At 37.6% G+C, this 26,706-nt stretch overlaps 3 protein-coding genes across 4 annotated transcripts in view; 1 reads left to right on the top strand and 2 right to left on the bottom strand.

The window, feature by feature from the left end:
* The window catches only part of LOC128890177 (flotillin-2), a 158,575-nt gene that overhangs the window by 49,656 nt on the left and 82,213 nt on the right, over positions 1-26,706 (top strand). The gene's annotated exons all lie outside the window — the stretch shown is intronic.
* On the bottom strand, positions 1,569-11,644 carry LOC128890162 (glucose dehydrogenase [FAD, quinone]). Its single transcript, XM_054148419.1, has 4 exons — positions 11,311-11,644; positions 6,671-8,018; positions 5,281-5,461; positions 1,569-3,876 (listed from the first exon to the last, which is right to left on the bottom strand). Exons 2-4 carry the CDS (start codon positions 7,073-7,075, stop codon positions 2,570-2,572), a joined length of 1,893 nt encoding a protein of 630 aa, XP_054004394.1. The 5' UTR covers positions 7,076-8,018; positions 11,311-11,644; the 3' UTR covers positions 1,569-2,569.
* On the bottom strand, positions 15,180-26,365 carry LOC128890149 (glucose dehydrogenase [FAD, quinone]-like). The gene is made up of 6 exons (XM_054148386.1): positions 25,755-26,365; positions 24,237-24,788; positions 23,389-23,816; positions 19,766-19,930; positions 18,762-18,914; positions 15,180-17,172 (listed from the first exon to the last, which is right to left on the bottom strand). Exons 2-6 carry the CDS (start codon positions 24,736-24,738, stop codon positions 15,886-15,888), a joined length of 2,535 nt encoding a protein of 844 aa, XP_054004361.1. The 5' UTR covers positions 24,739-24,788; positions 25,755-26,365; the 3' UTR covers positions 15,180-15,885.

The raw sequence follows: 26,706 nt of genomic DNA, 5'->3' as shown, positions 1-26,706 counted from the left end.
GTATACTTAAATTTGATAACTGTACAGTCTCACTTTTCAAGATATTGGTGGTAGTCAGGATGGAATTCGTACAAAATCGTTTTATTTATGTTTGATTTGGTAATAATTAGTGCATTTCAATAACGATACTAATTATTTACAAAATTAACAGAAACCTATGTTTTGATTAAAAATTAGCCTACCATATATACAGATTTTTTATGAGTAACATTTATACTACGAGTTAGAGGAATAAATATTATTTGGTCACGAGTAGCACGTTTACCTGATACCAGTACCAGTAGAGTAGAATTTTTTCCATTTATTCTAGAATGAGCAAATCATTTTTATTATTTCTAACAAAGTATGCAATTATCGTTACATTACTGAGCGAAAATTATGTATAATATTTATTAAATAAAAACTTGAGTCAATGGAGAAGTCTGAAGCTAATAAAAAATCAATTTTCTTTTCTATTTAGACATTAATTATACATTTGTTATCCCCATAAGTGATTCTACAAATTATTAAACTTCTGTCAATAAAATGATGTAAAAGCTTCTCGCATGTAATGAAATAACATCGCGATTCGATGTTAATTAAGATTACAAGCGAATACGATGATAAATCGAATAATAAATAAATTACGAAAGACATCTTCAATTTTCCTTTCTAATAGTTTCGCTCAGCACCTTTATTTATTTGGCACGTTTAATAGTAATTAAAAATAAATAGTCGATAGCGATGTAGTTTGTCTTATTAATGATTTCACTACACGCAGACGCTTTGTATAAACGGTGACCATTAATTACACCGATTTCGTTCTGGTTTTTCTTGCTAATCGGAATATAGGTCAGCCCTATGTAAGCCCGCTAGTGTGTAGCAATGTTGCGTATCGATTATGTGGTAAGACGAGAATTTTAAGAGTTTCAAACGAGTTCGTCGCCTGCTTAATCTCCAGGTTTTTCTTTCATCTACCTGCTCAGCAGTGAATGCAATAAACGCGAGACACTTGCAGATTTCCTTCGATTTTGTTGGACAGTATTTTTTGTGCAGCGTTGTCGCAAGACCGCAATTTAACTCGTTTGAATGCGAACATAAAACAAATCTCAGTCGATGTTATTATTACCACCGGTTATATAGGCTCACAGCAACGAATCGATCTATTTCTTCGTAATTCGTTGCGCTTTATCTAATCTTTCAACAAAGAAATTATTTCTTAGTAGTAGAAATTTAATATCTAATATTAACAACATAAATGTCCAAGAAATAATTCCTCTTTCCACAGATAAAACAAAGTTTAGTTGGAAATTTCAAGTTAATACTTTATCTACCAAGAGAGTAGTCAATCAGATGAGACAGATAAGTCATGTAAAACATTAATGTCAGGCTAGATTACCATACACTAATGTATCAATGTTTTTCTAATTTCTAGCTTGTTCCTAATTACCTAGCTGGTAATTAAAATGTTAGGAAACACTCGTCTAGACGAAACAAAGAATTTCCATTATCCTCGAAAACCATTTCTTCCAGATGATCGTATAACAGTTAACAATACTTCTTAACAATAGAACTATATAACAATACTTCTTTCTAAGGTAGGACACTGCCACAAAAGCTACCGGTAGTTATTGAGAACAAATTTTGAAGCTTTGTATTTTTATGTAATTTTGAATGCTGAACGCTGTGGCATTTTTCGATCTGACTTTTTTTTTCCAAAAACGCAAAGAAACTGTTTTGTGAAGAATCGAGTAAATTTAGTTTAGTTTAGTATGAAGGAGTGTCATTGTACAGGTTGAGCATTACTGTACAATGCGAGCATGGTAAGTGAAGCGTCAGTACGTTTTTAGTAGGTTCTTGACTCTCACTCTAGACGTAACAAGGTGACCTAAGTAATAAGAAAATTTTGTATACACCATGTGTAATTATTCTTTACGTAATTAAACTTAAATATATAAAGAATTACTTATATTAATATCCTATTAATTCAACATGTTTAACCATTTTTTTTTTGTTTACACCATTAAATTCAGCGTTCAGAACTACGTAAAAGTACAAAGTTTCAAAATTTTGTCTCGATAACTACTGTTACCTAGTTTTTGTAGCGGCGCCCTTACTTAAAACTATTGGGCTGTCTGGAAAGTCCATGCCGATTTTTAGTAGGCGGTACAGGTCTGAATATATCGGAATGGCTGAAAACAAATAACATGTGTACATTCCTTAACAGACGGAAAGTTTGTGGAACAAAATGGTACATATATAATTCAATAAATATACATCAAAATTCAAATATGCCTTTGAATTTTTCTTAAAAATAGACATGAACTTTCCGGACAACCCAATCATCAACATCTTCGTTGCAGTATATGATGAAAATTACAGAAATAGAATTGACATGCTCCAGCGCTCTCTATTCTCAAATATGTAACAGTACACACAAATCATGACTCGAACTTGGATAGTTTTAGTATCGAACATAAAGCCTCTCCTCTAAACTCGCCACCGCGACCAAGCTGTCCCGTCGCTAGGGCTAAACAACGAACAGACTCGATTCGAACTACGGCCGATTTCTCGGCAAGAATTCAACGTATCAAGAACCAGCGATCGTTCCGTTGTCCCTCTTCCGTCGCGACAGCCACTGTTTCTTAATCATATCCGCGCCTTTCTCCCCGATCATGATCACGGGCGCGTTGATATTCCCGTTGGTGATCGTAGGCATGATCGAGGCGTCGATCACCCTCAATCCGTCCACTCCGTAAACCCTCAGTTCGGGATCCACCACTGCCATGGGGTCAGTCGGAGGTCCCATTTTCGCTGTGCAGCTCATATGATAAATCGTCATGGTGTACTGTCTAATGGCACATTCCCAGTACTCATCCGTAAACATCGGCAGGTGTTTGCAATTAGGCAAAGGCTTGTTGTGGAACCTGGCGCCGAAACGCCTCAGGCTACTAGTTTCTCCGTAGGCAATGGCGGCCTTGACGCCCTCGCGCAGAACCCTTACGTCATCGGGGTGAGTCAGGTAGTTATGGTACAGGAGAGGATAATCCAAAGGATTCCTCGATCTCAGCTTAATAAATCCGCGCGACTTGGGCCTGAGCATCATAGGGAACACCCCGAAGACGTCTCGGTTATTAATCTTGCCAAAGACTTCGTTGTAGAACTCGTCCGTTAGCCCGTGAGCGTTCTTCACGTGGGTACCTCCGTCGGAGTTGGTCGACGAGGCTGTTAACATGAACTCTATGTCCGGCCAGTCGTCGGATTGGTTCGCGTACTTGGTGGAGATGAACCCAACGGCTTCTAGGCCGACGTTGGAGGTCAGAGGCCCGTCCTCGGTGATGGCGTAGCGTAGGGCTGAATTGATGTTCACCAGGCGGTTCATCACCACGCTGATCTGGGGGTCGATGAGAAATGCGAGGCCACCAACTGCTATGTGGTCCTGCAGGTTCTGACCGACACCTGGCGAGTCGTGGATCACAGAAATTCCCACTTCCTGAAGGTGTTGACGCGGCCCTATTCCTGAGAGCATTAACAGTTGAGGCGAGTTGATGGCGCCTGCGGAAAGGATCACCTCCTTCTTGGCGTAGACGACCTCCTTGCGACCTTCCCTGATGAATTCCACCCCGTAGGCTCTTCTCGTTCGTGGATCTATGAGGATCCGGGTGACGTGGCTCCACAGGGACAAGTGGAAGTTCTTGCGCAACTGAATGGGTCTGATGAATGCCTTCGCTGCGCTGCATCGAGCTCCTCTTCTCATCGTGTATTGATAAAACGCGAAGCCGGTCTGCTGCTGCCCGTTCACGTCCACCAGGTCGTAACCCATTTCCTCGGCGGCTTGCAGAAAGGCTACTCCTATTGGCGTGTTGTACGGGGCGTCTTGAACCGTCAGATAGCCTCCTTGAATAAAAGTGAGACAAAAATGGGGTTTAGTTGCACTGTGCAGAGTTGGGTGTGTTCTACTTTCGCGATTCGATGACTGTTCAGTAATAGTTAATTTGAGGCTCATTATAGATTCTGTCAAGAAAGGACCAGGAATCGATCATTTAAAAAGCCCACTTAAAGGGATTGTTGAAATTCCTTTTGTCACTAAATTGGCACTACTGTCCTCTATACTCATGCGGAGTTTGATCGTCACTTGTCATTTAGTTGTGCGTTGTGTAGTAGTGTGTTGTTCCGAGTTGTGCACTCGGAATTCTTGCCACAAGGTGAGACAGTAAACAAAGAATATTATTTAAGCGTTATGCGGCGTTTAAGAGAACGAATTCGTCGAAAAAGACCAGATTTGTGGAAAGAAAACTCCTGGATTTTGCATCACGATAACGCAACATCTCACAAGGCTATCATTTTGAACGAATTTCTAACTAAAAACTCAACAAACATTATCGAACAGCCATCTTTCTTTTGTTTCCAAAAATCAAATTGCCACTTCGAGGCACACGTTTCCATTCGATAGATGACATAAAAGAGAATTCGCGGCGAGTACTAAAGTCGATTCCAAAAAATGCGTTTAAAAAATGTCTTGATGATTGGATTATTCGTTGGCGTAAGTGTATTATTTCGGAAGGGGCCTAGTTCGAAGGCGATACAATAAATTTGGATGAACAATACATATTTTGTGTTTCATTAACCAATTCGGTACTTTTCTGACAGAATGTACTATTATATGTAGTAATTTAGTATCGGTGCAAAAGTACAAAGTGTAGTTGAAGGAATCTAAGTAGAATTTTAAGATCATATTCTAGTTTTTTTACAGATGAAACTGTTTCTTCGATATAATAACTAATATTTTGTTTCGCCAATTGTAGGTTCATAAATGTAAACTCGATTGTGTCATGGCTGGAATAATCGTAAACGTAATCGCTTTTTCTTTTTTTTTTACTGTCATGTGTTTTATCGTGAACCGGTTTGTCGATGTTTGATCCACTTTAGGCGCTGCAACTTGACCTCGTTTCCACGCGCATGTACGACTTCTTGCTGCACGGAGCCGTTTAAATCTTTACCCAGACGTTTTATTCCCATCATCCGAAATTTTATTAACGAAAAATGAGAACATATTGACAAAACTCTGTCAATACTGTTTTTCTTTTTTTTTTGAATGCAGTATTAGTTTCGTTTGAGGTATTTTTTGAGCTTGGAAAAGATTCTTTAAAGAAACCTTTCATTTTTAATTAAAAATAAGAATTAGTATTTCATTTATAGGATGAAATATTTTAGCATGTTAGTTTCATTTGTTAGATATTATTCGAATAAAATATTGCCTGTTCCTAGCAAACGTTCACGAACATCGAAGAAAATTCTTACCTGTGCTATGGTATTTGTTGCGAGCCAAGTACGGGTTTCGTTGGTCCTCTGATTTTTTGAAGTAAGGCAAGACATCCTCGTAGCCCCAGCCCGTGTTTCCAAAACTCTCCCATTGGTCGAAATCACGTCGATTTCCTCGAATATAAAGCATCGTGTTGAGCACACTCGAACCTCCAAGCACCTGACATTCCATGAATTGTGTTAAAAAAAACCAATTTCGAAAATGATCCATTTTTAATGTAAATCGAAACTGGTACACATTTAGTTTATGCCAAACAATCACAATGTCTTGAGGTGGTTATCATAGTCAAAACTAAAAAAATTGTTCTCAAAATTTAAATACAAATTTCAATCAAAAACAAAACGTGATTTTACAAAACAAGTATTGAACTTCATATATGTAAATTTTTTTTTTTTGTTAACACACAAGTTCACCGATTCAATCTTAATTTGATTTTAATTAATACATCATGGCACTTTAATAGAGTGCATGCTTCGATTTCTCCTTGCATTGCTACACGCCTGAATCACTAATGAAATCTATAAAAGGCGACGCGATTTATTTTGGAGCAACGATGGACTTACGAGTGTTCCAATATTTTGCATATAATGTGGCATTTACGTGTTCAGTTTTACCTCTCATTCGTTTTTCTTTCGAATGAAGCGGATTTCTATTCGAGTGTAAATTGATGCAAATGCATGATAAATTATACGGCGGTCGGTACGGGGCATTAGTAGCATTAAAAAGCAAAATGCTAATTGTCTACTATATCTATCACTGCAAGGTATTTATAACTCAATTTATGAGCATATTATTTGCTTAACGAAAATGTATTATTATTTTCTTAAAAAATTTCGCTATCATTTTCTATATATTTTATAATATTTAACAAATATTAAGGCTTTTAGCAAGTTCAGATTTTTTGACAATATTAGAATACAAAAATGATTGGAATAGGGATAAACATTGAAATACATTAACAAGTAATCAAAATATTAGGTTGTCCCAAAAGTTTCTTTCGCTTTATTAATAATTATTACATACACAATATTTGATGTTTTATGTTACATTACTGAATTGTGCACGATTCATTTTGCTCCATTACTGTTACAATATGAATATCTATGAAATTAGATTGTCTATTTATAGAAACACGACCACATAAAATAATTGAGTGCAACTCGCGAAAGAAACTTTCGGGACAATCTAATACTTAATTAAAAATTTAGTAATACCAATATCAAAAATTTACGAAAATATTACTTTATTAAAATGTTATTTCACGTAGCCATTTCTTGTCATAACTTTGAATAAAATTGATCTAAGCAGAACATAAGGTACTCCAGTGGAGGTTTACTGGACTCGAAAGTATTAATTAGAAAATTGTACCTTTCCCCTGGTCCAGCAGCATCGTCGATCGACCATCGCCTGACAGGCCGAGTCTTGAGGCTGCGTCCTGTACTTCCAGTCCAGTTTGCTCTTATGCAAATAAAGAGACAATATCGGCACGTCTGTTATCTCCGTCTCATGACCTCCAGCCTCCAGCAGCAACACGGTCCATTCCGGATTTTCCGTCAGCCTGTTTACAATCACGCTTCCAGCCGATCCACCACCTATCACCACGAAATCGTACTCCTTCCTGAGATTCTTCGTCACTTTTGGGTGATTTTCCGGATCCATTAGATCGTAATTGAAGTAGGCGAGCGCCGCTATCAGAATAGGAATAATGGCCACTTTACCCAGAAGAATCGTGGCGCCCTTCGCAGCCACCGTGGCGGCAGTCGCCAGTCCCATTTTTCTTTTCTCCGAATTCTATCCAAGTCTCAAGCAATGTTTGAAATCAAAGTTTCAAGACTTTCGTCTCCCTTTCATGTGGTGTTGGGTAAATCGTGCATTCTCGAGAAGTTTCTAGGCAATTTTGCAATTATTTTGTGTCTGGAAATCAAATTGCAAAGACTTCTGTTTCCTTTGCGAAGAGAGTAATGTGGGATAAATTGGGGCTTCAGGTATGGAGCATTTTCGGAGAAAAACGTTCAGAATTTTTAAGCAGCAATGCTCATTTTTCTTTTTTTGAATAAAATTTTATAGACTCTTGTTCTCTTTTCATATGGTTCGGAGCGTTTTGGAGTAGAAATTTTTCAAATTTTTTAGCAGCAATTCCTCTGTGTTTTGAAATCAAAATTCAGAATCTTCTGTTCCCTTTTAATCTAGTAAAAAATATTAAAAATTTTTAAGCTACAATTCTCCTTTTTTTCTTAAATATAATTTCAGAGGATTTAGTTTTCTTTTGTGTTACAAATTGTGTACTTTTCATGTGTCATAGATTGTGCCCTCAAGTCCACAACATTTTCGAAAGCAAACTCAATTGTTCTCTTCGTGGAAGAATTCACAGTTTGGGTAACCGTCTAATGGCCATTGTTAACGACGCGGAAGTTGAAAGTTCGAATGTACGATTTTGATTACGAAATCGACGTTATCTAAACGCATGAGCGGTTTCATGCCGAGATATGCGTGTCCGTACGGTGGCATCGAGCGAAGTCATTATTACCAGATTCTCTTCGAATTACGATGAGAAACGTATGGACGAATTTCAGTGGCCGCGATGATCTCTGTCTAAGTCATTAAGGGAGGTAAACCTGTTGAATTTGTAAGCCTTCGGTGTTGGAGAGAGTTTAACAAGCTGAAGTTAACCGAGTCAAGTCATCGGGCGCTTTCTTTAATGGTTTCTTGAGGGAACCTGCAACGAGACAGTGAAATCTTTTATAATTCTCGGATGGATCGATTGAACGATACATTTTTTGGTCTGAATTACTAACAATAATCTTTTTTCGATATTTCAATTAAAGAATGTCCCAACTATTGTATCAATTACGTTTGAACAACGTTCTAAATCGATTCATTTATGAATAATCAACATTAGCATATAATTAAAATTTAATAAATGGATGGTAGGTGTAGTTTTTAATACAATGTACAAATTCAGTAGACATTTTCAAATATTCACAAAAACATACTAAGAATTCTTTGCAACAGTGATTTATCCCATTGCCGAATGAATCATGCGAAATAGTAGCGACACGATGCAAGAGAATGTCAAATGCTACTAATATTAAAATTTATTTCCCACCTGACGTTTCTTTTTTAATCAGTGTTGAACGCGTCTGACATTGAATTCCTGAGGAAATTTCGAAAGGGTTTCTCGTCGGACCAATTACGAAACTTGTTTTTATTTGGACACACAGACATTCATTACGAATTCTGTAATCGGCTCTGATCTATCTTCGATCAGATGACTTAGCAGTGATTCTTAACCTTTTTCCTTCAGTCTTCTCGGAATAACGTTTTGAAATATTAGTTAAACCAACGTCTTTCGCTAAGTGGTACCATGTATTAAATTTCTTTGAAAAATTCTGTAATTTGAGAACTTTCGATAAATTTTAATTCGACAATTTGGAGGAGACTCAACCCGCATGAAACTTATAAAATATTGTAACTGAATATCAAGTTATATCAAGTAAATTATTATTCGAAAAATGTATATGTTTGTTTCTAATAAATATTCCAATATGTAAATATGTTTAAGCGTGCAAATTAAATATCGATACATTTAGATGCAATATACGCAACGAAAATAAATGTTCAACATTTTCTCATGCAAGTTCGCGAATCTCATGTTAACACCCACTGCTTAGAACACTGAGCCTTCTTTTTGCACCTGTTACGGCAGACGGTTCGACAACATTTGTTGAGTAATGTAGAAACACGTTAAGTGAAATAGAAATGTTTACAGGAATTTCGTTTCTGGAAAGGTGTAGCAATTCAAAGCTGACTAAAAAATTACTAAATATTTTAGCTGTATAATAATAAAATAAAATAAAAACTGGACAAAACCATTCTAGTATAATAGCAAATTTTAATACAGAAAAATGTATCCATAATAAAACTGAAAGAATAAAAATTATTGAGAAATTGAAATATGCCCTCTTTAATGACAACTGTCTAAAGAAAACGCATTTGAAAAAAGAAATTGCAATGAGATGTATACGTAGGAAGAACAAAGTAGAAAGAAAAACAAAACAGGCTCGGCGCGTACGCGTTACAGTGTCAAGGTAAGACCCAAGGCAAGCATGATCTAATTATTCAATTATTTCACATCCTCTTGGCCATGATAGCTCAAGAGCCACGAGACAACACAGACTCACAGACTCGATTTACATTTACAACGTGCAGCCAGCAACAAGTACATCGCCGAACGATTCGAAGTAATCTCGCGTTTGCATAACTTTCTTTACTGTTTCTCTTTGCGGTGCAGTCCGGTGACATCGCCATTCAAAACGGACATGTCGCCGATCGAACTTTTTTGGACGAAATTGCGACATACTTTCTTTTTTTTTTTTTTTTGCGTGTCGCGTCATCTACGATACTCAATTTAGCGCAGTGAAAATTATTTAAACGTGGACGGCGGGCTAGACGGCGAAGGGCTAGACGACGAAGGGCTAGAAGGGCTAGAATTCGAAAGGCTAAGGGTGTAACGTGGTTGTATTTGAATTGTCGTCGTCTTCGAGGGCATTGTTGATTTTTGAGTTTTAAACTTTCTTCAAGATTTCACTGTACAGTCGTAAATTTCAATGCGTAAAGATTTGTGTTGGCCGCAGGACTGTATGCATGAATGTGTTGCGAAGTGATTTTTTTTATATTCACTTTGTTACGCTAGATTATACGCGAATTTTTAGGATACTGTGTATAATAGACTGTGCATATTCAAGTTAATATAAAATTTTTACTTTTGATGTACCTCATCTAACAGTGTACAAGAATGTCAGTCTAGATTAACATATACCAATGTGAAACATTCTTTTCTACATAAGAAGAATGAATAGAAAATCAATGAAATGAAACCAATAAAGGATAGTCTACATAAGAAGACATAATAAAAAATTAATGAAGTAAAATTAATAAAGAATAGTCTACGTATGAAGAATTAATGCAAAATTATTGAAATAAAACTAATGATGAATTTTCTACATAAGAAAAATTAATAGAAAGTTAATGAAATAAAATCAATAAAGAATTTTCCATATAGAACATTTTTGTTCGCGTTGTAAACTATTCGTAAATACAGTGGGCGTAGAATGTATTCGTACACCGATCAATTTTCCAAAAGACTTTTCTGTGAAATTGTACTTTCTTAACTTCCTTTTTTATAATCAATGATATTTTACATATTCTCGGAAGTCTCTAAGATAGATATAGTCCAAACAACATTTACTAGTTAATATAATTTATGAAATTACCAAAAAAAATGCGAAAAGCGGGTAAAAGTATAGAAGCAATAAGTATTTGTACGATTCTTATGACGAACCATTTACAGCAGAGTTTGTAACGTAAACACATTAGTTTATTGCTCCGTGCGAATACTTATTGCTTCAATATTTCTATCGATTAATTCTTTTTTATTGTTAATTTCGCAACTTACATAAATAGCTATTTTTCTTTCTACTCCATCTATTCTAGAGATTTCCGAGAATATGTAGAATGTCATTGTTTATAAAACAATAAGTTAATAAATTACAATTTTACACAGTTTTTTTGGAAATTGATCGGTGTACGAATACTTTCTACACCCACTGTAGTTAGATGAAGTATGAACGCAATTTTATTACAGGTACTTGATTTTCGTCTTATATTATAAATAGAATCACCCCTTAATCGTCCACGAACGATCGACGCGTATAAACGCGCGATCGATCAGGTGACCCCGCGCAGTGAACACCAATTACCGTGTTTATATATACTCAACGCGTAGAAGAATCTTTCGTACACAACGTCTTGCTCTAAAATTCGTGTACACAAAGCGTCCAAGTATTTACCAGAGGCGAGCGAGTACTCTCTACATGTGTTTCTTCATTGACTCTATAGTGTCTATACACTAATACAGCGAACGTCAGGTTTAATAAACACGAGAGTCAAAGCACCGTTTCTACGATGTTACATGGTATTTGAATTTTCCATGCGCGACAAAATCGTACTGTGATGATGATTTCCCAACGTTCCCGAAAAGGCACCGCACCTGTGGACCACGCTCGATAACCACGTGGATCTAGAGGCCGATCGAGGAGCTCGCGGACGCAGAGAAAGCGAAAGACTGAGTCTTCGAACACTACGTTCTTCGTATAAAGCTTACGGTAGTACCACCACCTTGGCATGCTGAAACGGCTCCCTGTCGTACTTGCATATTTGACCCTCAGAACGCGGTCGTGACCAGAGATAGGGGGCATTTTTCGTGCCCCGTTGGCATCTTGTTGGCATTTCACTCGTTAGCTGCATTCGTTTTTCTCCCTCGTAGGGTGTGTCGTAAGTCTTAATTTCTGATGAAGTATCTCTGGATGCTTTGTTTATTAAAACTCGTGGTCGGAAAGGCTGTATCTCGAAGAATTGTTTGTTTGGGTGGAGTGACGTAAAGGATTTTGGAAAAGTGTTTGTAGGAGTTTATTTTTTAATCTATTTATTGCAAGAGAATTGGTGGTTAGGACTAAGGTCGAATCTAGAAGCCTCGTTTGCTCTGAATGTGTAAAATATAAAAGGATTTTTGTTAAACTTAATGTGATTTACTTAAGAACAAAATCCTGAAGACCTTTTGGAAAAACTCTTTATAAGAGTATATTTTCGAATCCATTTGTATTAGAGTTAGTGATTAGAATCAGCTTCTTCAAATTTTATTTGTTTAGAAGTGGATTTTCCATAGAGCAAAGTATGTTTCATTAAAAACCAAAATCCTGAAGTCCAGAATCGAAAAACTATAACGGTATACTTTTCAATCAATTTTCTAAAATCTATAGTTACAACCACGAAAGAATCCAACCTCTCGTAAAAATATATTTTCGAATCCTTTTATAAGTCTCCGAATCTTCTCACTACGACTTAATCGAAGCGTACACAAAAAAGTAATCTCGATTAGAATCCTTTCATAACGTCCCGGGAGTATCAGTCTAAAGTAGCTAGATCGCTTCGATTCTTTTTTTTCTTTTGGCTCGTTAAAAGTAATTATGAGGCAACGATTCATTTTTTTACCAATTGTTCATTTCGCAAACACTCACGCTGTGGCTCGGATGTTGAAGGTGATCCTAATTTTCTCTTTCGCTGACGAGTTAAATTCTGACGATCCTGCGGTCGTCGCGGTATACGTGGTCTGGTCCACGAAATCGTTCATTGTCCATCGCGATGGGAGGAAACGAGATTTGCCACGGAATAAGTGGGACAGGAGTGACGGTGCAAAATTTTACGCAAAGCGCAATGGTATAATCAGTGGCGCATTATACCTTCGTGGACCCCAAAACAAGATGAATGTTCTGGGCCTCGTTATAGAAACACGAGAAATACATTTTCACGTTCGGTCCTGTTTTGCTAAATAATTTAGTAAAGTTTTTAGTTCCAAGAATATTGATGATTTAAAGGAACACAAATTCTTCGCCTGATTTTCCAGAAACTGGTTTACAGTCATAACGATATTTCAAATTTTAAAATCGAGTTTGGCATTACGGTATTACCTTCCATGTGTAATAACTTACAGTACTTAATTCGTAATGTACGTGCGATTCTCCAATTTCGGCATCGGTATCATCCGGATGCGTATTGAAATGATGATTCAGGGATTTCCATATTAAGTTTCTCGATTGAGGAGACGAATCATAATAACAAGTTCTCGAAGACATGATTTCGGGCGGATCTCTTTGGTTAGGTTCCCAGATAAAATGTTTTTTTCCGTCTATGAGAAAACTGGAATCGTAGGTAGTTGAATGTAGAGGACAGGACGAGAGTTTGTCTTCGTTTTCGACGTTTATTTATAGATTTAATGGTCTCGAGTGTTGAAACACGAAAAACTCTCTTCTCTAGGATGAGTGATTACCGTGTAATGCGAATAAGTGACGCGAAATTGTGCTAATCTGATAGGATTAATTGCGAACTTTGCTTCTAATACATTATGTCTAATTGGCACAGTTTTTATGCAATTTGAGATAGATGAATGTAGGCAATGATTAGTAATTTATATGTAACAGTTAGGTAATTGAGGTAAATGTAAGATAGAAATGTCACGTTTGCAATTGACATAGATTCTAAACGGTACGATAGTGCACATTACTAACAGCGTCAATTTTTTGTCTATCATCCTTGCGTTTAAAGATGCTACATTAGATGTCCCAACATCGACGTAATTATTAAACAATCGTTACTTGCAAAAGTGACTAAAACATTTTGATATCAGTATAACGTTAATGTATCAAGATATATTAATTACAATCTAAAATTTATTACATTTCAAGTGTGTGTATAAAATGACAATACTAATCGTATATCTTTATTCAGAAAAAAAGAAATAAACTGAGTAGATGTAAAAAAAAAAAAAACGTAGGGAATATCTAAAATCTATCACACATCGAGTGTGTGTATAAAATACCAAAAATAATTATGTATCTCTATTGGAGCAAATCATATAAACTATACAAATCAAGATAAGTGTAGAGAATATGTAGAAAAGCAATCGGAGTTGACAATCACGATATAAACATGTAATAATAAACATTCCATTCGATTCGTATACAACCATCGAGCATATAATTTATTCACACTCCATGCGAATACATTCCACGTTGACATGGACATAAAATTTAAATTCAGCAATTGCGTAACTCAACTATTTTTTTCCATTCGTGTACGTGTCATTGTTCGCTCGAAATTCACGAATTGCAAACTACAATTAGGATTTCGTAGCCACGCGAGACGCTGGCTGCTTTCTCCGTGTCTTCCTATTTGAATATCCCTTGTTCCATCTCCGTCGTCGCATTCGCATTACTCATCCGATAGAAAAATTTCACTTTCGCCCAGGCGATTTTGAAACCGTCCGCTCGCGGCTTACCTTTTCACTCCAATTCCATAATATCGCGTCCGCCTGTCGTGGAAACGCGCGTAATTCGAAAAATTGAGTAAGACCCCCTACCAGTGAAAGTCTCCGATCCTAATTCGTTACGTTGGTGCTTATCCAAAGGCCATATATCTATACCGTGCACCAGAAGGGCTTCGTTCTTATCTAGATACAAAGGACCTAGCCGATTAAGATGGTCAAAACTGCCCTCAGAGCTTATTGGATTATGGGTGTAATAAATGAGTCTTTTTAATAAGTTTGAATTCTACGTTTATTCAAACGGCTCGGAAGTACACGTTTACTGTTCAAAAAACGGACGAGAACTAAACTGAAAAATCAGGCCTACGTGAAAGAGAAATCTAGCGTCCACTTAAAGAAAGAAAATTCTGCCTGCGCTCTGTTTATTACCCTGGCCTTCGACGACAAACAGTCAAGGGTCTTCAGACCTGGTGGTGCCAGTCCGATACTCTAACTTACAGAGAAAAGGGCAGTGTCTCTCAACGCTAGATTCATTTTTGTTGAAGTCAAATTATATGTTTATAATTCAACAGAGCTTTTTCAATAGCTCTTGAATCATTCGAAAGCTGACCAAGAAAAACCCTTCTGAGTAAAATTTTAACCCTCTAGCTTGCCCGTAAGGGTAGTTACAGGATAAAATAGATTTTACGCTTTCCGACGCATTTTCCGGTCTCAAATGCGTTCTAAAATTCTGAAAAAAATCTGACATATTCCGGATCCTAAGGCGCATTTTTGAGAATTTTTTCAGATTTTTTGATTGTAAACTGTGGTCGTCAAAAATGGAAAACCTCAAAAACATCTGAAAAACATTTTTTTCTCAAAAATATGAAGACATGCAATTCTACTGTTTGGTTCCCTGATAAAGTACTATAACAGGCAGTGTCGTCAATTTTAAAAAATTTTTTTGTTCGGCTGCTTCATTGTCAAAAACAATAAAAACTGAATTTTGTCGACGTTTTTGTTGGTCAGCTTTCGAATAATTCAAGAGCTATCGAAAAAGCTCTAAGGGCAGTTTTGACCATCCTAATCGGCTAGGCCCTTTCAGATATCGAATAAAAGGTAAAGAACTTGGAATTGATTATTTCTCGTAGAATAGTTCTCAGAGATTTCAAAAATTCGATTATTAGAAATAGATGTTTCATTGTGTCAGTGAGTGCATATCGATGTGAATTTTTCACTTTTTCAGTCTTTGTACAGTACATTATTTTTTGTTCAAGTATGTCTTATTGAAAAAATGAGTCTTTGTTGAGTCTATGAGTCTATTACTATTGTGTGGCGTATAAACGATCCTGCAATGCATATCTAAAATTGGTTGAAACTTTCGAAAATGTTAAGAAATAAAATTTAGTTATTTTTTAAATAAATATATCCTTCAACGTCTCCCAATTCACGCAATGAAATAACTTTACTAAATCTATGTCTCTCGTACCACTTTACTTTTCTCAAATTTCAGTTTGCATTCATTACACCACATCTGTATTCAGTCCTATAGGTTAACATAATTTCGATCGTACTTGAAGATGTCCTAGTTAGATAGAAAACATTGTCTGTCGTCGATGAATATAAAACATCCTTGTTGAACCACGTGGCATGCTTCCCACATACTGTCCAGCATAAACTCCGAGATTCCTAATAATCAGTCTTTCTAGAAAACTTCGCTCAACCCTCATTCGTACAACCACTCCTCTTTGATCATGTCGCCAGCCTTCTCCGCGATCATGATAGTAGGCGCATTAGTATTACCCCTGACAATCTTCGGCATCACGGATGCGTCCACCACCCTAAGTCCCTTCACCCCGTAAACCCTCAGTCTCGGATCCACGACAGCCTCCTTATCCCACTTGGGCCCCATTTTGCAAGTCCCGACCGGGTGAAAGATCGTGGCGGTGTACTCCATCATCACGCACTTCCAATAGTCCCTGGTCGCGAAACCGAACTGTCTGCAAGCAGGCAGAGGCGCGTCCACCAAACGCAGTCCATGTTCTCGAAAAGACCTCGTACGAAACAACTCCAGTGCAGCTAGTACTCCCTCCACAAGGACATCAGCATCGGGATAAGCGGTGAAATATCTAGGATAGATCAATGGTGAGCCCCACAAGGGGTCGGTGTCGTTTAAAACCAAGAATCCACGACTCTTGGGTGAAAGCAGGATAGGCCTGATGTTGAGGGCGTCGTAGTAGGCCAGAGGTTCCACTGCTGTTTCAACGTACTCTGCAGGGTCGAGGAGGTAGTCCATCTCGTTGCTGGCGTCGAAGGTGTACTGGATATCCGGCGTATCCAACGAGTGCTCGAATATAGTTCGCAGGAACACTCCGCAGGCGAGAGTTCCAGTCGCTGACAAAGGCCCAGAGTTGGTCTCCTGATAAAGGAAGACGTCCTCCTTCTTCGCCTCGTTGTCCTTGCTCGTGGAGGTTAGGTCAGTAGCGATAATCAAACCGTCCATGGTCACGTGGTCCTGGAGGTTCCTGCCGACAGGCAGATCACTCACGACTTCTATCCCGTGTTTCTTCAGCTCTTCCATAGGGCCTATGCCTGAGAGCATCAGGATCTTGGGCGAGTTGAGAGCACCCGCTGATAGAATCACCTCCTTTCTTGCCAACGCGACTTTGGCGAACCCTGTGGCAGTGGAGACGTATTCTACTCCCATCGCGCGTTTCGTGTCGGCGTCTATCAGAATCCGTGTGACGTGGGCTTGGGTCTCTATGGTCAGGTTCTTCCGTTTCCGTCTGATAGGTCTGATAAACGCGCCGTTGGTGCTCTGACGCATTCCGTGAATCGAGGTCATCTGCATCTTCATCACGCCTAGCTGTCGGCCAGCGTTGGCGTCCACCTGCTCGTGTCCTAGCTCCTGCCACGCGCTCATCAGGATGTCCGTGTTTGGGTCATTGTAGGAGAATCGCTCAACGTTTTGATAGCCACCTTGATGGTGGTAGTGGGGGTTCTCTTTGACGATCTGAAGAATGAGTTATACAGTGAGTCGGCGTTTTTCAACTTTGTTGCGATGATGATGTATACGAAAACGAATGAAGATATATTAGGTTGTCCCGAAACAACAATATTTTATGTGGTCGTGTTTATATAAAGTATAGTAGGGGTATGCGGGATTCCCGAGAATATTCGGGGTTCTCGAGTTTATGCGGAATCCTGCGTTGATTCGAGATTCCCGAGAATACACGAGATCCCGCAAAAATCCGGGATTCTCGAAAATGTTCGGGATTTTCGACAATGTACAGAATATAGAATAATATCTGGGATTTCCGAAAGTGTTGTTATTCTTGAAAATTTCAGCAATCCGAATGTACGGGACTTCGAAATTCTCGGGAATCCCGAATGATTTCGGGATCCCGGAAATTCACGAGAATCCCGGATGTATTCGGGATTCCATCCCGATCCCGGGAGGAATTCCCGTCCCGACCGGGATCCCGCACACCCCTAATAAATAGACAATCTAATTTCATAGATATTCATGTTGTAACAGTAATGGAGAAAAATGAATCGTGCACAATTCAGTAATGTAACATAAAACCATCAAATATTGTGCATGTATTACTTATTAATAAAGCGAAAGAAACTTTCGGGACAACCTAATATGTTTTGTGTCTGGAAACTTTTTTATGTGCATGTTTTAAATGAATGTTAAAGGAATTTAAATTCAAGATAAAGAATCCAGCTTCTCTGTTAATCCTCTATAGTCCAAATTGTTTTAAATGTTTCAAATGAATTTTGAAGGGAATTGAATTTAATACGAGAAAGATGTAAACTTTTTATCCAGTTTCAATATTAACCCTCAATAGCCCAAATTATGTGAGTTATCTGATAAAGTTCTAAATTAGGACCATCTATGGAACACTAACAATAGAATTCCAGGGAAAATTTTAATATAAATTTAAACAACATTTATTTTAATTGTAACATTGAATAATTCATTTTAATACGAAAATTTTCATTTATGCTCTCCTTGATATGAGAAGTTGCAAGACAGTTAAATCAGGGATCATTTAATTAAAGAGGGTATATTTTCAGTTGCTTGCTAAAACTGTATCGCTTTTTGGAAGTTTTTTATCATGTTGAACAAAAATTATATAACTGCGTCGAATTATTGAGTACTAGTTTCATGCAAGGAGAAAGGTCTCGAAATGGCGCCGGGGTCACCCGAAGGTTAACTTGATTTATTTTAACTGGAATGTCCAGTTTTTAATGGGCTCATTCAGAGTGATGAACTTTGAGAATAAAAGTAGGAAAGTTACGTGTATATTCTAAATTAATAGATGAACGACCTACTGATTCAAAATTGTTCAAGGTCTGGGTCAAGTTTCGATTGTCAACAGAAAAGTAAAAGTTCGAACGTCAAAAAGATGAAAGCACTCGATATGTTTATAAGATCATGGCATTCTGTATTTTTATAATTATTATTGCAAACACGTAATTGAAGTGTTACGTTTATTTATGAATCAACGCGTCACAGTGTCGAGCATTATCTATAAAACCGATCAATTAATCGCTATATGGTTTGCAACAGGAAATTTTGGATATATGGATCACCTCTGGATCCTCGTTGTTTTCAGATTTCAAAAAGTATGGTAAAACTTCTCCGTAGCTCCAACCATAGTTCCCTTTGTCGGCCCATTCGTCGTAATCTCTTGGATTACCACGAATGTACATCATGTAATTGATTGTACTGGAACCACCCATTACCTACACCAGAAACAATATTTTTTAATTAGTATTGTACAGAAAAATGGGCAAAATTCTTATCTAGATACAAAATATCGAGTAGCAAATAAAAAAAAATACTTGAGAACATTAATTGAAAAAACCATGTTTTATATACGACAATCATAATTGCTTCGATAAAGTAAAATTGTGATCGTTCAAGGAATATAGCTTTTAATTCCTTGTTAATACATTAGAGTAACATTATACTTGCAGAAGCTTTACAATGGTATGTAAATACTTTAATTAGTAACACAAGAAATATGAACTCTTAATCATATTTCTATTTAAAGACTTTATACAGCTCTGCGAGGTTTCCACAAATGTTGTTAGATTCCGATTTATTACAAGTTCGGTTTCTAATACAATTCGGTACTTAGAAACTAGATTACCGCTACGTTTCTACTTCTGTTGTATTATGTTACGAAAAAGCTCGAGAGAGGAGTTTCGGTGTTCCTTATAAAGGTTTGTGTTTAAGGATTCAGAAGATGGTGGAAATAAGGGGAAGGACCAATGAGAATCGTAGGATGTTAAGGAGTCGGACGTGTTATTCGGAGCTAGTGAGTAAGGGTACAAGAGTCGGATGCTTAGTTGGTGTGTGAACGAATGACTAGGTTTGAAACTTAAAAATATTTACTTATCCCATGAAGATAAAATTACTGACTAACCTAAAGTAGTGAAGATTAGATGGTCAGGATTAGAAGATTAGTATACAGATTAACCTAAACGGTATCCAACAATGTATTATTGCTCCGACATATTAACAAAACAGGAAGATCATCCGTTCACTAGTTTAGGAAAGCAATTGTCGGAATTGGTTTTCAAGTACGTACTTTGCCCCTCGCCCACCCGCAGCTTTTGCCTCTTCTCGATCTACAAGAGTGTTGCTCTGGCTGCGTACGATACATCCAATCGATATTGCTGGCTTGCAACATAGTGGCGAGTGCTGGAATGTCCGCTACCATTGGTTCTTCTATGCCAGCTTCTAACAACAAGACCTAAAAATATATAACAAAGTCTTTCTCAACAAACAGTTAATAATTGCACTGTTCGATCGCGTACACGTCGCGTGTAAATTATTTAATACTCGAATAAAATTCTGTCAGGGTCTGATACTAGAGCCAGGACGTGTAAATAATGATTACACAACTGTACATCTAGAAATTCGCGTAACGCGAGTAGTCATTGTAATGCGTTTAATCAAATGAGTCAGGCAATGAAATGTAAGTTTATGCTAATGAATATGTAGAGGAAGATATTTTTAGCTGTCGTTGAATCTAAGCAGGAACATTTAGCTATATTAAAACGCTATAAATCGTGAAAGAGCGCGACACGATTGCGTGATCCAAAAAAAAAAAAAAAAAAAAAAAAATAGACACTTTCGTGATGTTACTTTGTACAACTGTCCTTGGGAAGATAAAGGATACCTTCTCAATGTTTGTAACTGGTTTTGCAACCGATTACGATTTACGCACGATGGACAATATTATTCCTTTCACAGGCTTGACAAATTGTTGACCGGCCACGAGTTAACTCGTGTTTTCAAGCCCAAACGTTGTTGACCGGTCACAAGTAACTCGTGTGTGCACGTTCATTATCTATTTCAATTTATGAAATCCAGGGCGATGAATATTGCAAAAGCTTTGCTCCTATTGTCCAGCTGAAGAATTTTATTATTTTCGTCGGCACTCGGTATTAGAAAAGTAAAATATCTGCCGGTCGCGAATGCGTTAATATCAGGGATTCGAACCCTAAAGGTCGATTCAGACTATACGACACGAACCGGCACCGACACGACAAAACATTAAAACAAAACATTTTTAATGGAACTAGTCACACTATTCCCGTTGACGGAACGTTCAGGTCGGTGCCTGTTAACACTTTATCTACCGGGCTATTTAGAAGCAGACTTTAATTCAAAAAAGAATTTTCTACAGTAGCATATGCCAATCTAGGCAGACAATAATTCCTTCATACTGTTACTAGGTACATTGAAAGCCAAGTCTGTTACCGAACACTGAACATTGTGAGTAGACAACCATCAATACAGTAAATAAATTCGAATAACTAAGTACTGCAATTAAAAAGTCTATAAATAGGCTCCCGGTAAATAAAGTGTTAAGTGTGAGTAGTTCCATTAAAACGCGTGTTTTAATGTTTTGTCGTGTCGTTGCCGGTACGTATCGTATAGTCTAAATCGACCTCAACCCGTACCGGGTTCCGGTACTTCGTATTATAGAATAACCCATCTAACCAGGTAACGCAAGACATCTGTAACCCGAGTAACCCGGTTATATAATACAATTATAATAATACAGTAAAAACCATAGTTATTACCATGTTTCTAAACGGTAATCAATTTTATTTCAATATTGTCTGTTTTCTACTCTACTGTCCATCCGCGAGAAGAAAGTCATGCAAGTGCTTACATTTACTCGTACTTACTACTCGTTTACTGTACTTATGCAGCAGAACGGGAACGTAAACACTTGCCCAGTACATGTATGAATAGTACATCTTGAATAGTACATGTATTGGCATAAACAGTCGCTTGAAGGACTCCCTATTTTGACCGGACATGTTATGAGTTTTGTGGGAACCCCAACACTAGCAACTGTGACAATCGGGCGAATGACAAACATTCGTCAGTCTTGCCTTCGAACGTGTAGTGAACGTGTGTGCTCTACATTCATTATATACTCGTACATTTTAAACAATCTAGTTTCATTTGATTCGAATATTGCCTATAAGTTCACATATCTTTGACTTGTCTGGATGTCCATGATGTCTAGGATGTCTTCTTCTACTAGTAACCCACTCCGAGCAGGTTAACACGTTGATCGCTACATCACCCATATATGGGTGACAGTGCTTTTCACTGAAAAACGAAAACTATTAATTCTGAAAGTTAAGTGTCACAGAAAATGAATTTAAATGAAATACTCGAATTTCGATGAAGTTACAAAACTAAATACCAAAATAACTGTTTCATTACGCAGTTTCCAAAAGTTTGTAAACAGAATTAAATCGCAGTAGAAATTTTCAAGAGTATTAGTCTGGCAGTGAACGTGTTAACCCGCTCTACCTACAATTCAAGAACCGTTCCTTCGTGATTAGTATGGGTTACAGTAACCTTCCTTTCATTAACCGGGTTTGGGTTAGGGTTCAGCAGCGGTTCGAATCCCTCGTTAATATCCCTACGTATGCTGATTTTATTGTCATCGGTGCCGCGTAATCCAATAAACAGTTTGTGTTTCGAGGCACGTTTAATGGCTAAGAAGCCGCAGAATGGTCGTAACATAATCACCGACGATCTTGTGTTCTGTGACCCGTTTCAACGAAGCCCTGGCCATTGCTCGACTTTTCAGCGAAGGGATTACCGACTCATTGCCTGGTAAATAGGATAAAGCTGACACCACTAATTAACCAAACTTTGCATTTCAACGCGGATTAGTACACGGAGTGACCCACATAACTCTTTGCGACTCGACGCGAGGAAACTATTTATTGTTGAGGAATCAAATTGTACGGATTTTAATGATCGAGATCTCAGATTTTATGAATCTTAATGATTGACGTCTCAAATTGTATGGATCTGAAGAACTTTGAAACTTTGAAAATGTTTTTAATGGAAACCTCTATCGAAATGTATTTTATGTATGTTTCAATTCTTTGAACAAAAACAAGTTAGTCTTCTTTGAAATATTCTTTTTCTTTTGTCACTTTTCATTAAAAATGCTACAGGACAATTCGAAGTTTCGATTTATGGTTGCATAAAACATTTACGAAATCAAAATTGCAACCCTGATGGAATAGTAGTTTCAAACCGAGTCGATTACTGTAAATAATTCAATCGAATGCAATAAATTCTTTCTGAAGCAATTGAACTGCTAATAAAGTTCTAATAAGTCTACTTCTAATTTTCATATAAATGAAAGTAAACACGCTGTCGTTACTGAAAGATATACTCACTAGGTACGAGTAAATGTGTAACATTCGTTCTCTGCCATTCATTTTTTGTACCTGATTGCATTCTTTCATACAAGAAATTTGCTCCACAATGCTCCAAATGTTTCAACTCGCTGGATATTAGTCATCCACTCGCAATGCACTATTTAGTAAAGTCAGGCTAATCTTATTTATGCACGTTGTAAAAACTCATTCCTCCTGTTCTTGTTCCTTGTTTCGCGAGTTGCAGTGAAATTTACTATTTTGACAGTCGACTCAAGATAGACGATATTTTATCCGAATAATAGATGACGATGAAAAGATATTCTATAATCGACGGACTGCGGATGTTTACGCATCTATGGAAAATGAAAATACGAGAGCGTGGACAAATGGAAAATTATATAAAATATCAACAATATACGTTCATTTCATTTTCAATTCTTTTTCTGTGTTTGCGAAAGCATAAATTTGCATAAACATCCGTGGTCTAACAATCAATAAATACCTTCCAGTGTTTTATTTCGCTCAGCCTGTTGGCGAGAACGCATCCAGCCGATCCAGCTCCCACGATTACAAAATCGTACTCCTTCGTTAGAAAATTCGTAGCATCTGGATAATAATTGATCGCGCTAAAAGTGTCGAGTGGCCCCCTCGGATTGCCGAACGGTAGATTCGGATCGTCGACTATTTTAAAATTGGGGTAATCCGTTTGATGTCGTTGCTTCCAAGCATTGTACATGGAAGATCCGTCGAGGAAATTTTGTTTGGCTGCTGGATTGTCAGTTAAACTTTGCCCTGTCGGCAGATTGCGATCTTGAACTTTCAATTCGCTCTCAAAGATTCGTGACGTGGACGGAAATGTGTTTACGCTTTGAATTTTAGCGAGGTTTCCATGTTGACTCGAACGAAGACTTGGATGGAATTGTTGTATCGCTGAAAGGAACATAGAAAAACTATGAAATTTATTTCTCATGAACAAAGATGCGTAATATTCTTGTCTAGAACAACCCTGAATGGCTTATTTGATGAACAGAAATTCTAAAATTAAATATTTCATGTTGAATAAATGATACTTGATGCGTATGACTGTTATGAATAAATCACAGTGTGATGCATCCGTTAAGTATTTTCTATTCGAGTAAAGGTTTGCCTATCTCTGTCCATGGTAATATTGTTTCTCAAAAATTTAGTAGATGTAGGATCTTCTCAAGAAATTAATAAAGGGCCTATAAGATTATATTATTTATAAAATGCTATCGTCGTCAAGGCCATATTCCTAAAAATTGGTACAATGTCAACGTGCGAGGCGCGCGTGTTACACCGCTGCGTACAGAAATTGAAATTCGTTTTTACCTTTCGGAACGAGAAAGTCATCGTAAGCTTGAGACGTGGATGTAATCGCTCGGCCAGCGATTGGTGGATAAGGGCCGTAAACTTGAGCGAAATTCACGGCCGGCACAGCCATTCTGACATTAACGGACGTACTTTCTTCGCTTTCATCCTTGAAACCTGACGAAAAAATCGGGACGCACGCGAACCGTGAACTATAAACGCTTGCCAACGATCTCCCCGACGTCGGACCATCCAGAAACGGAAAGTCCCTCATATCGCGACCGCGTATCCTGTTTTTCTGACGTTCGCGGAAGCGTCTTACACGCGCAGGTTGCGGTTGTTCGTCAAACGGTAATTCCCATGGCGGACCGAGCCAGTGGTCGTTGAACACGAATCGCGAGTCCTTCGAATGGCCGAACAAACGAGCTATGAACGCCAGAAACACGAACGTGGACGACTGGCAAGTGGAGACCATGGAATCGTGCGTACAGAGGCTGGCCAAATCCGGTGGCACCCACGACATGGTTTCTGGGTTGAGCTTCGGGGGTTGCTTTGGGTTCTCGTGTGGCGAAACTATTGGTGGAAAGATGGACGGTGTTAACTCTTTGATGTTAGGTGGGTTAAAAAGTATCCCAACTTTTGCTTAGCTTTACTATTTTATTTAAAGTTTTCCATTCATTTGGCAACACTATGAACTAACGCTAAAAGTACAATAAGTGGAATTAGAAATGTATACAAGTCAAAAGTTGTTGGTAAGTTGTTGACGCTGTTCTTCTGAGCAGCTTGAATTTTATGAATTTTAAAGAGTTAAAGTGGGGGTGTAATTGGAAGTGGATGTTGATCTTTTCAGGACGATACTTGGTTGTAGATGAATTAAAAATATTATTCAATGTTAAAAGTATTATTAATGGACTCTGGAAGTTTATGCATTCATAAGAAATGGAAATGTAAAAGAATATATGAGAATTTGTACGAATTTGGAAATATATATATATTATATTATATCGGCAGTAGAATACATGTTACGCTGTTTGAAGGATAAGAGATGCTTTCATTTTTCATGTTCAGCATACATGAGAGTGTGGACGAATTCAAAAGCTTATAAAATCGACAATAAAATAATGTTACACACGTGACACTGTTCAGAAGCTAAGAAATATTATCATTTATCATTTTTAGGGTATATTAGAATGTACACAAATTCAAAAACACATAAAGTATTGACAAGTAAGAGACATTTCATTTAAATTGAATATCTGTATCTGTATCTACGAAAATATGAACTTGCATGAACATCCCCGAGCAGCTGCAGAGAATTCTTTTATTTCTGAAAACAAATAAGAACCCAACAAAATTCTTCACCTCTGTTTCACGATAGATAAAAAAAACCTCTAGAAAATTTGAAAATTTTCGCACTACCCAAAAACCCAATTCCACCACAATTTCGCAGTAAGGGTAACCACTCGGAGCCAAATTTGTACAAATAAAAACAAAAATTGAAAGAGAAAACAGCGTGAAGAAATTGAAAGAGACACTCACCCGTTCTATCGAAAAGAATTTGTTTCCTCGTTTACTGCCGCTTAGTTTCATTTATCATTAGGTCTTGCGCAATTGTCGTTGAACATCGTCACACTTCGACGAAGATGATCACTGAGAATAAATCACCCTCTTCCACTCTCCTCTGCCGTCGAAATGAAAATCTTTTTTAAAATTCTCGCGATCGAAGCGTCCCGTCGAGCGACTTTTGCTATTCGTCGCTGCAGAAATGCCGAAACGCATCGGCCACCGAGTCCTGTCGGAAGCAGAAAGTGTGGCTGATCTTCGTCGCGGATATCGCGAACCGTTTGACGAACGAAAGCAACGTTTGAGCCGCTCCCGTCAAAACTCGAGCGAAACAGCAGCTGCATTTACCTCTGGTGACTTGCAGTTTTTCGATGGTTTTTGTAAACGCTCCAAGCGAACGCTTCCGTCTGTTAGAAATTCCACGGTACCTCGCTTCATTGCTTGTTAATTAAAGTCTCGCGAAATTGCGACAACCATAGACAAACCAGTGGGTTGGTGCATTGGTAAACAACAGAAATTAGTTGGGATAAACGCGAAGGAAAATTGAGAATAAGTATATTTTTGTACTAGATGATTTTTTTTTTTTTTTTTTTTTTTTTTTTTTTTTTTTTTTTTTTTTTTTGACAAAGCAGCAACGTGAAATGATTTTTATTTGATTGTTAATTAAAATTCTCGCGAAATTACGACATAGCCAAACGAGTGGTTCATGCATTAGTAACCAATACTGTAAAATGAGATAAAGAGAAACATGATACTGAAACATAGCTCAAATTGTAGGTCCTACCATCCCCGTGAACTGTATCATTAAATGTTTGGACCGTGTTTAACAAAATAATAATCATCAAAAGATAAGATACTGTTTCTACTTGGAACACTTTCCATAAATAAATACGATAGAACCACGAATGAAATTGTACAATGTTACGTA

The sequence above is a fragment of the Hylaeus anthracinus genome, unplaced genomic scaffold, assembly GCF_026225885.1.
Source record: "Hylaeus anthracinus isolate JK02 unplaced genomic scaffold, UHH_iyHylAnth1.0_haploid 12000, whole genome shotgun sequence".
Lineage (NCBI taxonomy): Eukaryota > Metazoa > Arthropoda > Insecta > Hymenoptera > Colletidae > Hylaeus > Hylaeus anthracinus.
Note: the sequence above shows the minus strand (reverse complement) of the source record. Positions and strands in the feature narration are given on the sequence as shown.